This window comes from Bombus vosnesenskii, unplaced genomic scaffold (genome assembly GCF_011952255.1).
Source record: "Bombus vosnesenskii isolate JDL3184/JDL3185 unplaced genomic scaffold, Bvos_JDL3184-5_v1.1 scf7180000014105, whole genome shotgun sequence".
NCBI classification, from domain to species: Eukaryota; Metazoa; Arthropoda; class Insecta; order Hymenoptera; family Apidae; genus Bombus; species Bombus vosnesenskii.
Genome location: NW_022883371.1, coordinates 4,183,613 through 4,195,630, shown reverse-complemented (window position 1 = coordinate 4,195,630; position 12,018 = coordinate 4,183,613). Strand labels below are relative to the sequence as shown.

General features: G+C 28.0%; 3 protein-coding genes across 3 annotated transcripts; 1 reads left to right on the top strand and 2 right to left on the bottom strand.

Annotated features, from left to right (window-relative positions):
• Nucleotides 1–202: 202 nt before the first annotated feature.
• Nucleotides 203–6,096, bottom strand: LOC117239725 (actin-binding protein IPP-like). Its single transcript, XM_033505532.1, has 7 exons — nt 5,651–6,096; nt 4,786–5,314; nt 4,529–4,694; nt 3,424–3,770; nt 2,957–3,303; nt 2,655–2,875; nt 203–2,581 (listed from the first exon to the last, which is right to left on the bottom strand). The coding sequence occupies exons 1-7, from the start codon at nt 5,718–5,720 to the stop codon at nt 2,345–2,347; spliced, it is 1,917 nt and encodes a 638-aa protein (XP_033361423.1). The 5' UTR covers nt 5,721–6,096; the 3' UTR covers nt 203–2,344.
• Nucleotides 6,097–6,292: 196 nt separating this feature from the next.
• LOC117239726 (protein CNPPD1) lies at nt 6,293–8,355 on the top strand. The gene is made up of 5 exons (XM_033505533.1): nt 6,293–6,513; nt 6,587–6,683; nt 6,988–7,193; nt 7,270–7,398; nt 7,469–8,355. Exons 1-5 carry the CDS (start codon nt 6,469–6,471, stop codon nt 8,195–8,197), a joined length of 1,206 nt encoding a protein of 401 aa, XP_033361424.1. The 5' UTR covers nt 6,293–6,468; the 3' UTR covers nt 8,198–8,355.
• Nucleotides 8,356–8,528: 173 nt separating this feature from the next.
• On the bottom strand, nt 8,529–11,803 carry LOC117239727. The gene is given in 10 exon segments (XM_033505534.1): nt 8,529–8,822; nt 8,889–9,092; nt 9,149–9,216; nt 9,386–9,427; nt 10,432–10,453; nt 10,571–10,586; nt 10,588–10,614; nt 10,851–10,968; nt 11,292–11,715; nt 11,789–11,803. Coding segments are annotated over 9 exon segments (921 nt in total). The 5' UTR covers nt 11,632–11,715; nt 11,789–11,803; the 3' UTR covers nt 8,529–8,738.
• Between the last annotated feature and the right edge of the window lie 215 nt (nt 11,804–12,018).

Here is a 12,018-nt window from a genome sequence, read left to right as displayed (position 1 = left end):
ATCTTACGTAAGATATATTTCCTTCATTTACAATGTTAGAAAAGTTCATATAATTGTATATTTACATAAAAATAAAACAAAATGAACTGTATTCTTCATGAAAACAACATCATAATGAAAACACTAACTTGATTCTTTTTCAATATTTTATTTTTGAAACTTAATTTGTTAAACTACCAAATGAGACTAGTGGCAATTTATCTTTAAATATTTATTTGTAATTTTTAAGACAGTTTAATATTTTATAGTATATATTGTGTAAAACATTCACATACTGAACTTATGTATTTATATTACAATTTTTAAGTATCATTAGAGAATACAGTCGTGTTTGTTTTACATAATATTTGCTTCTTATCTATGAAACATTTATCATATTTTTTGTATAAAAATTGCGTGTGAAATGTCTGTACCTCCAAAGAGATTTTTTTTAAATTGGCATAAAGCATATATGTGTACATATACATACGCATACATCACTGTATTCATGATATTTCTCAACTATTTATGAATTCAATACAATTCCTTTAAGTTCGGTTCTGACAAAGGTGCAATATATATTTTATGCATATTACTATTGTATATACTTTCAAATTGGAAATCAAGCAAAATTTAAAAGCTAAGCTCTTAATATCGTTAACATAGTTAAATTATATATAAAGGCCATCTTTTTATCAAATAGCACTTTCAATAACGTATACATATATCCGTAAATTAGTATAATAAGAATGAATATATCATTATAAATGTGACAAAGTAAGTAAAACTAGACTTTCTTCTACAATATTTCATTATAAAAAAATAATTGATTATAAGAAACACATAATACACATTAAAAAGTATATACGTTTATAAAATTAAGATAATAATCTTCGTTTTAATGAATTTTAAACAATTCTTTTCAACGAATATCGTTATTTCAAAACAGTTTTTCACAAAGTGTCTAATGTTTTGTATTTATTAAAACATAACCATAAGCACAATAGATGACTAATATAAGAAGAACAACCAACTAAAACAGTATAACAAATTAAAACTTAATACGAATTACTATTATATCAATTATTTCGTAATAACATCTTGTATAAATCATTTGTTAAACAGAACTTTGGTATAAGAAGTACATGGAAGTATGTAACTGATGTAACAGAAGCTGTTTCTGTGATGAAAACGCTAAGAGGAGCTGATTATAGAATCACACTGATATAACATGTACACTTTATAAAAATTTCAGGCTAAGTACTTATTCATATGCATGAATTTGTAAAAAGCAATATATAAATGTGACAAGCAACCCCTTGTTAGTTTTCTTTCTCTTTTTGTATCATTTCAAATTTGTACGAATTTTACGACACATTAAACGGATGCTTCCAATTTTAATTTGTATATAATACAAGCCACTCTTTACAAAAACCAATATGCAATCAAGTTTGTTAATAAAACTTATTAACATAAGATGCAATTTCTTAACTTATGAAAATTACATGTGATTCTATAAAACACGACTTCGCAATTTATAAGATACCTCTCCATAATTGTATAAAATATTAATTAAGAGCATAATATCATTAAGTATTTATCTCTCCTTATGCCGTAAAAAAATGAATAAGTAACGAAATATAACGAAAAATATTATTTATAGAGAAAAAATCGATAGAGAAAATATCTCAAGCACGCGTAACTGTAACATACAATTTTTTATGAAAATTAAATATATCTCACTTGCATTCTTTTGGACTAAGAACGTTTCATTTCACACATACTACATGGAAATATATTCTCCGTTTATTTCTCGTTGTAGTGTGATAAAATTTACTATAGAATATCATATCTCGTATTCTTGATAACTTTGGTAAATGACTATAGAATGTGAAGGCTGTTTCTCTCTCAGTCGCTTCTACAATTAATAAGATTTTTATTACGCTAAGGAATTTTTAAAATATATGGAAGTCAGTTTCAGCTACTTTCATTATTAAATATATATAATAAATTCTTTTTTGAAAATCAGCATACGTAATTTAATGGGTACAGAAAATAGCATTGTAGTATTATAGTGGAACATTTCTCTTTTTTTTTTTTCAAATCCTGTTGCATCTTATGTTCGTTAGGAAAAATTCTGTCTCAACTGTTAAAATTGTAATCTATAAAAAAATACATCGAAGATTATGTATGTTTGATTTTGCACGTTTGTATATACGACGTAAACGAAGATAGTCAAAAAACATGTTTCTCACTTGATATCATATATACGTTTAAGAAGTATTTAATAGATGTTGAAATATCGTTATGAAATTCAAAAGGAAACGCATATGATTAGAGTGATATGATCGAAAAAAAATTTCAATCAAAAAGGTGCAACAATTGCCGATGCTTCACCTCTACTTGTCGGCAATGCAGCACATTCATGCCATTTATTTAAATGGGGATCATAACATTCAACTGTAGAAATTGTAATTTGCGTCCGAAAAAAATTGATTTCCTGACACTGTTCACCTCCTATAACATAAAGCCTATTATCGGCTGCCGCAATTGCAGGGTATGATCTACCCATATTCATAGGCGCAACGGTACTCCATTTGTTCTGAAATAAGAATAATATTATAACGTACAAAAGATTTAAATAACAACATTATAATATATAAAAAGTAAATCACCTTTTCAAAGGAATATCGTTCAACGGCCGTTAAAACTTCTTGATTTTTATTAGTACCACCGACAACGTAAATATATCCATCAAGAATAGTAATTCCCATTTGTGAACGCGCGGTAAGCATTGGAGCTAAATGAGTCCATTCTCTTGTTACTGGATTGTAACTCATTAAATCTTGACTATGCCTGTTATTATGTGTACAACCACCGACTACATACATTAATCCTAAATATGTTAAAATATAAAATCATATTCTATATCTTAATTCAAAAACAAAGAATTCTTTCTATAATTAAATTCATTCACCTTCATAAGCAACTACTCCCATGCTGAATCTCGGTTTAGGAAGTTGCCCGTCAAGTGTCCAAGAATTAGTTATTGGATCATATATCTCTATCGATCCACCAATATCTTCACCCACCCAGCCACCAAATGCATATAAGCTATTATCCAAGGCACAAAGTCCAAATTCACACCTAGGTTCTTCCATACAGGCGATCGAAGTCCATACATTATCACGTGGGTCGTAACATTCACAATTAGCAATAATACATGATTCAAGTTCTCCACCAACAACGTAAACTTTACCATCTAATAATGCAACCCCTGGTAATATTCGTCCTATTCCAATAGGTGTTACCTTACTCCATTCACTATAAAAGATATTATCATTTAATGATCTAACATGTAATATTTTATTGTTTAATGATTTAACATGTATTACTTTTAATCTGCAAATTAATATTAATTAGTATATATGGATGGAAATGTACCCGGTAAATATATCATATTTTTCGATTGTTTCGTAAGTACTTTCAGCAGCTCTACCCCAACTACCTGCTGAATGTTCACGCCGTAATCCGCCAATCACTAAAATGTTTTTCTTAGCACAAAGTCTAGGTTGTGCGTGAAGAGGCACAAGACATCCTTTATTTGATACTAAATCCTTTTGTATAGATCTTAACGCAACGATAAGACTCGCGTCTTTACATTCCAAAATAACTCGTTCCAATCTTGCTAATGAACACAGCCGTAAACGTATATGACTTAATATCTCAAATACGTAACATCTTCTTGTTGGTATATCATGAACAATCCAATTATATGCTGCTTGGAAGACCTAGTAGCATATCAAAAGATCATAATATAAATAATATTTACTATTATTTGAACTATTAAGTTTACATTTTCAAGAGTATATACAGGATGTTTCGGAACGGGTAGTACAAGCAGATATGGATGGATTCCTTATGAGAAGCAAATCGAAAATATAGAATAATAATATTTTGTTTGAGACTTAGTTTCTGAGAAAACTAAACTTAAAAATACTTTGCATGCATGAAACACTTGCCACACTTAAATTGCTCCGTTCCTGTGCTTATGATCATGCAAAGATTAGCAATATCATGCTTGATTTTGGTAGAATGGTAACTTGGCCTACAAGATCACTGGATCATCACTGGATCATCACTGGATCATCACTGGATTATCACTGGACCACACAGGCATTTGAACTACGGATTCTAAATTTATTGACATTAGTTTATGCTTCCGTGATTTGGAGAGTAACAATTTTTTTATAGTAAACTAAACGACAATTTCAATAATTTCTTTATTAATATAAGTCTCAATTCTGCTAAAACATAGTATTAGTCAGTATCCTTCATAATATGGTCAAAATAATAACATATAATGCAATCGGTTAAGTCAAAAGCGTTACAAGTACCCGCGAACACGAAAAATTTTAAAACTTAATTTTCTGGAAAACGGGGCCGCAAATAAAAAGTCATTTTTTTATATTTTCGACTTTTGTAGAGAATCTTTACCCATGCCCACCTGTATTACCTGTTCCAAAACAGTCTATATAAGAGTACAAACCTGGAATTCAGTATCAATATGAATATAATCACTACTGAGAAAATGAACAAGATGTTCTTTTGGCAGATCCAAAAATTCTTCCTCTTGAGATACTTGAGGAAAATTGACTTGTATAAAGCGTAGGGCAGTTTCCAAAAGATCTAATCTGTTATGAGCTTCTGCAAATCTATTTAATATAAATATTTTAGGAAATAGTCCTTTACAATAATCTAGGTATATGTCTTGTTTATGTCTTGCTATAGTCTTGCTCATCTCACCTATAAATCCCAAGGGCATTTGAATAATGCAGTTGCTGTTTCAAGTAAGTAATACAACCAAACACTACTTCATCTAATTCTAGCATATCAGCAGCTGCAAATAATTCTTGAACATTGTCCTGGGTAATATCAACATTCCCAGAGTAAATGAAATCCACCAAGAGGGAAAGTATATGAGCTGATACTGAATGAATTTCTACTAATTCCTGTTGTTCTTCCACCAAGCCACCAGTGAACATAGCATTAAAATAAGCACTTCCTGCTGCTAAAACCGATCTGTGTGCTCTAATAATGCTTCCACCAGCGACCAGGCCTACATCACTAAACTGATTTTTTAGTCTTTGGGTATTTAAATTCCTTAAAACTTTCGGAGCATATTCCCCCACAGCATAAACGGTATTGGAAACATCAGAAGTTTGTTTTACTGGTTGTGTTGCAAAACCCATATTATTACAGTTATGGCCATTCTTTATTGGTGGCACTGCACCATCCGCCATGAAACTGTCAAGTTGTCCTTTATCTGCAGTTCCTAATAAAACAATTATCTCCTTTATGCGATTATAATTTTTATTTGAATACTTCATAAAAATAATTCTTCCTAATTTTATATAATTTTACAATGTACATTTTGGATTTACAATTAATTTATTATAAAGTAGAGAATTGTTAGTTTTTAAATATTATTAAAAATTTAAGTCATCTAAAATCCAATATAAGGAGAATAAAAAATATGACACATAATGGCAACTAGATTTTAATCGAATAGGTTCATTTATTACATTTACGTAATAATTATATTACTTCAGGAAATGCAGTGACTTAAACAATTCAATTAATTAAAAAATGATATATAGTATATACTTACGGCATATACGCGAAAGCACCTTATAGACGCTTTGAAACGATTTTGTATTATTTTTCCCTTTTAAACGCATCACTACAACCACATTTTCACGTAATTTTATTGCTTGATACCGCTCTTTATTTGGTTCATCCCTTTCTTGATTCCACCAATTATTCACTAATTCGGTAATAAGAAATCTGACATATGTCAAATAACCTATTTAATGTATGAAAGTAGCTACAAAAGAATCACTAATAAGAACGGTATATAACACGTTTACGAAACAATTTACGAACATCAACAAAGATAACATGAGCTTGAACTTCTTCTAAACATAAGACTACATATATATACTTTACTTGTAACTGAATAAGAACACCGACTTTTCCTTATTTCTATATATCAAAATTAAAGCTTCTTATTCACTCATTCTACTCGTTCGATTTTGGTAATTCAATTATAAGTTCATTGCCTTTCAGTTATACCAACAATATAATAAGAGTTATCCTATAAACATAATCGACATATATATATTTAATTTTTTATTTTATTTAATCTTTGTTCTCACACAAATATAATTTTACATACATACCGTTCAATAAATAAGTACTCTAATGTTTTTCAGATCAGCTAATTCAATATTTGTAGTGGTACGAATGGTATTTTACCTATAGCTCCATTCATTATGAACAGGAAATATAAATCATCTTGTTCTACTCAAAATTGGGTTTCATGTATCATAGCTTCAAAATACGATATTTATAAATTGTTGTTTCCATTTTTCACATATACATATATTATTTAAAAGAATATTCATTTAGTTTCATTAGTGATTTAACATGTCGACTATGTCAAGGAAAAGGAAAACCCCATCGAAATTAAAGGTAACACTAGTTTCGTACCACATTTTTAATGAATAGGAATACAAAAATTTCCTAACCTTATTTTTATTTACAGAGCATTGGTAATCACGACGAATTTTTAAATCGTATATCGAAATCTCTTTACTATTCGAAATTACCAGTAACTGATTGCCTCAGTTTACCTGTTACCGGTTAGTATCAGTAATTTTAAAAATATTTATTGGCATATTCGCTCTACTTAAATTATATTAATTAAATTGTATAATTTCTAATTAATCTAATATAATAGTCTTAACAAGTTATTTAAGTAAAAAATAACGTATTACCTTCTTATAACCTATATATTATTATATTTTATCTATTTGATATAAATTTATAAATTGTTGTGATACTTAAGCAAAATTTTTATATTTTAATAATATTTCACAAACAATTATTTTTTACAAACAAATATTTTTCATCATTAATGATTATGTAATTAAACTTTATTCTTAGAATTGGCAGCAGAGTTATTTACTGAAGTGAAAGGTGGTTATACACTTGAAAGATTAGATGTGGAAGAGGCTAGCAGAATATCTAGAAATGCATGTGTTTCGCCATGTTCCCTTGTTTTAGCATTACTGTATTTGGAAAGATTGAAAGATTGTAATCCAGAATATCTTCAACAAGTGGCACCTTCTGAGCTCTTCCTTGTTTCCTTGGTATTATGTTTGCCTCAAATAAGATTAAATTAACTATTGAGGATTATTATAAAATATATTGTTTTTTGTTCTACAGATGGTGGCTAGTAAATTTTTAAACGACGAAGGAGAAGATGATGAAGTTTTCAATGCTGAGTGGGCACTATCGGGTGATCTGACTATATTACAAATAAATCAGTTAGAGAAAGACTTTCTCAAAGCTATTGTAAGTAAATTAAATATACTACTGAATCTATGATGTATGTTATTAATAAGAAATCTTTCCAATTATACAGGATTGGACTGTTTTTGTTCATAATCAAGAATTTTGGGAAAGACTACAGAAATTGGAGAAAGATGTAGCTTACAGAGAAGCACAGAAAAGAGGCTGGTTTTCATATACAGAATTAACTTGTCTAATGAATTCAATGCAATTAATAGCAGTAGCACAAGCTGTAGTAAATATGTCAACCATTTGTTTGGCAACATATACTGCAGGAGTAATTACTCTTTTAGGCTCTGCCTTAGTTGCGAGCTACCTTCCAGGGACAGTACTTAGTCCAAGACAAATAAATAATTCTACAGATATGAAAACAGATTGTAATCCAGTAATGGATATAACCTCATTGCCAATTGAAATTGAAAGTATTTCATCAGAAGATATTTTAATTGATGATTTTATATATACATCCTTAAGTTGCAATCAATCTCAAGAAAATTGTGAATATATTAGAATAAACGAGGCTACTGACGCAAATTGGAAATGGTGGTTAAATTCTATGATGATATGGCTACCGGAATATTCAGGTCTAGAGTCGACAAAAACATTGCGTACAGCAAACGATAAAACCGAATATGCAGACACGTCAATGACAACAAAATTTTTATTCGACATTACTATGTCAGACGAACCTTTTATAAAATTTTGGAAACAAATATTGGGGATTGATTTAGAAATTCTTCTGCACGACTGGAGATATTACGCGAACTGTGTTACAAAATTGACACTCGATCATCAGCACTGAACATCACATATCAAAATATTAAAATTTAACAGGATATATTGTCTATATTAGAAGAGTTTCCAAAAAAGGTATATATATATTTTTTTTACTAACCTGTAACTGGCAAAAAAAATTTCTTTACTAACAAATCATTTTTTCAATAAAGAATATGAAATATGGAGGCATTAGTTTTTCTTAATTATGACAACCTTTAGGATATAAGCTCTACAAACAGATCTAAATAATAAAAAGAAAAATGATAATGTCAGAATATAAGACACAGGATAATCTCTGTTACTACTGCTATTTATACAGTTTTGATAATACATTTACAATTACTTTATAGATTATGTATACATTAAATACATTCATTGTACAGAAATTACACAATATTACATAAACGCTATGATTGTCATAAATTAATGTTGCAAATAATTATGAAACTTGGTCTCGAGTATATCGTAAGTTGATAATTTTTTCTCTACTATTGTACATCAATTTACTATAAAAAGTAAATATTGTAATAACAGTAAAAGTTTTTAAGCGTGTAATATCTATAATTTCAACCACCATTATGAAAATAGGAAAAAACAGGAATAGGTGTCATCCCGATAATGCAGCCAATTGTAACTCCAATAACACGTCCCTGGATTATTAAAAATTATTTTCTTATTCGTTGTAAATTCTTAATGTAAAAGTGAATGTATCATACCAAATTAGCGGCTGCTTTTGTTCTATGTAGGTTTAACTGCATGGGAGTAAGTTTTGGTGCTTTAAAACCAACACTTTGAGCAAAACGTTCTACGTAATGTACAGACCCAATTCCTATTATATCAGATATCGTATTTCCTAACGCGGCAGCTGCCATAGTCGATATTGGAAATTTTTTATTCAATATTATTTCAATTTGATCTCCCTGAAATGACAACATTACAAACTCGAACATACATAATATATATCCGTAATACATACAGCAACAATCATGATGAAGTTGTCAAGAAAACCAAAGCCAATGAATGGAATTGCATTTGAAATTGCAACTGTAAGAATGTTATATATCATTATATAATATTAATTAAATATCTTTCACAATAACAAGTTCAAAAAATTATTATATTTTATTAGATAGATTATTTTAGTAAATACTTAAAATTGAGTTTATATGTTTCTTAAATATATTTGTTGAATGTTAATATTTAAAATTCATACCTAATACTAGATCTTTTGTAGTTGGTTCTGGAACAGTTTCAGCTGCAAGAGGAAAACGAAAAATGTAAATGTGTGTCTTTTTATAACATGATAATAATTAATTAATAAGTAACTATGAAAAATATGATTCTTGTGTTACAACACATAAATGACAAAGGTTCATGCATTCATTTCTTTATATATACAAAACTTAATCATGTTTAATAGCTTTATAAGTGATAGGGAAGTTACTAAAGATTGGCATGAAATGATAACATTATATAATTTACACGAGGAATATTTACTATGGTTAATTACCTAACAACAAATAAAAGAAAATCTATAGGATAAGTAATTAATTAATTAAGTACACAAGATTATGAAAAACAAAATTTTATTCAAATAAAAGTACATTTTTTTTTTATCTAAAAAGTACTTACATTAAAGTTTACTACGTATATGCTAAATATATCTGTATTCTGTGTAAAATTAAGTTAAGTATTCTGTTTTAGAATATGTTCTACAATATGAAAAGAATATTTAGCATGCAAAAACATGAAACATTCCACATGAAAATTTAGTGGAAGTAGCAAAAATTAAATTGTAAAAATATTTTAACATGATCTTTTTTTATATAATGAAAATTTCTAAAATTATTTACCTAAATGTTCAACTTATTTTTATACAGGTATCTGGCTGCATTCATTATGTTCATTGTTGAATTAATAGATGAAACTCATTATAAAGTTCTTGTAAAAAATATGCTTTTTTCAAAGTGTTCAACATCTTAAATCATAAATGTATCAAAGTTACTTAATGAAATTGTGAGAGTTATTATTCAAAAATAGCATATATTGTTTAAAAAAATGTGAAATGTATAAGAAAATTTGTGTTAAGAAATGTTTCTTTATAACATTTGTAAATATTTATCATTATATATTGTTTAAAAAGAGTATAATATAAAAACATAACTTAAATAGTTTAAATTTCCCTTAAGCTACCATATAGCATTATGTATATTGTGTTAAAAACAATAATAAGTATGTACATGTAATGTAATATATTACCTAAGTGTGGTTCTGTAGTTGTCTTTTTAAAACATCCAGAAAGTTCAGTTAGAATAGAAGAAGTAAGTAAAAGAATTAAAACACAATTAAAACAGTTGCATATAAAATACTAGTTTAGTGCATATTAAAATAAACTTACAAATTGATGCCCATGTAGAATGCAATGGAAGAAAATTTTTTATACTGTTAAAGAATAATGAAAATTGCAATGAATCATAATATGATAATAATAAATATTTTCACCTTTGAAATTCAGATCATTAATATAAAAAAAAGTTAAATCTTAGTAATATAGAATTCTATTATTGCAATCTACTTTAGTAGTGATGCAAAAGCTATTATATTTCATTTTAAAATTATAAATTGTTAATTACTGATTATTACAAAAATTAAATAATGTTCTTAAGCCCTTACCATACTTGCGCACAAACCAATCTTCTGGTACAGGACAATAAGTGCCTGTAGGATCCATATCCCCTAATGATATTTTGCTAGGCCGTCCAAGTTTATTACACCATCGAAAAGCAGCTAATTGGTCTTAAAGGAATAGAAGAATAATTTTCATAAATGTTGTACAAGCAAAATTCATTCATACATTATTCATCAGATTTATAAAAAATAATTCTATTTTAGTGGTAAATAAACTGCAGATTTTTATGCATTTATGAAAAATTCAAAAATAAAAAAGTGCATAAAATGCACATCATATGTAAAAATATATAGAATACCTGAAATAGAATACTTCTATAACATTTCATTTGCAAAACAATTGTCTACCTACCTTCTTAATTATATTTATAGAAATATGAATTTACATAAATATCCGCAGTCTAATGATAATTTGTAGAAAAAATAATTACCTTGATATCCAACTCTATCCTCTTCCGATTTACATTCTTCAAGAACTTTTAAAAAAAGATTTCGTTCTTCCAAGGTAAGCTTAGAGGCTACTTCTTTCGCCTTTTCCTTCGTTAAGGATTCAGGAAAATTTATTTTGCTTCCCGCGCTATAACGTGTCCTCGATATACTCCACGTATCAACAAGAAACGAAAATAAAGAATGCTTTCTTAACAGAAAATTATCCACGCAACACAATTTTTGACGACTGTGATAAAATCGTGATATATTTCTACTAAAATACATCATTTCCCGCGGGATAAATACTGTTTGACTACTTAAAGTTGCAAGCACCGTACACATCTTTACGAAAATGAATATTCCCTTCCCTTTACGATATTTTGAATCAAATTTAAGTGATTACGAAGGCATGTATAGTACTAATATCTAAAATCAATAATTGTGTTTGTTTAGTAGCGATAAAGATACACTATACTATTAAACATTTAAAGATACATACACGTGCACATATCTTGAGTTACATAGATACACTGGCAATGACTCAATTTTACGTCATTGTTAAGTCACATATTTAATAGTCTTAAACATCAAAAAATCATTGATAGGTTTCAGTTATCTTAATCAGTTAATACTACTTTATTTTTGGTTTTCAAATATTTAATCTTTTAATTTTGTAACATCCGTAGTAACATAAAAAATTATTACATATAAAAAACAACTTGCAATAAT

Coding starts and splice junctions, on each gene's coding strand:
- LOC117239726 (XM_033505533.1), top strand. CDS start 6,469: ATGTCGACTATGTCAAGGAAAAGGAAAACCCCATCGAAATTAAAG. Junction 7,194..7,269: donor AGCTCTTCCTTGTTTCCTTG/GTATTATGTTTG, acceptor TTTGTTCTACAG/ATGGTGGCTAGTAAATTTTT. Junction 7,399..7,468: donor AAGACTTTCTCAAAGCTATT/GTAAGTAAATTA, acceptor CCAATTATACAG/GATTGGACTGTTTTTGTTCA.
- LOC117239725 (XM_033505532.1), bottom strand. CDS start 5,720: ATGCGTTTAAAAGGGAAAAATAATACAAAATCGTTTCAAAGCGTCTAT. Junction 5,315..5,650: donor GGTGCTTTCGCGTATATGCC/GTAAGTATATAC, acceptor TTGTTTTATTAG/GAACTGCAGATAAAGGACAA. Junction 3,304..3,423: donor AAATATGATATATTTACCGG/GTACATTTCCAT, acceptor TATCTTTTATAG/TGAATGGAGTAAGGTAACAC.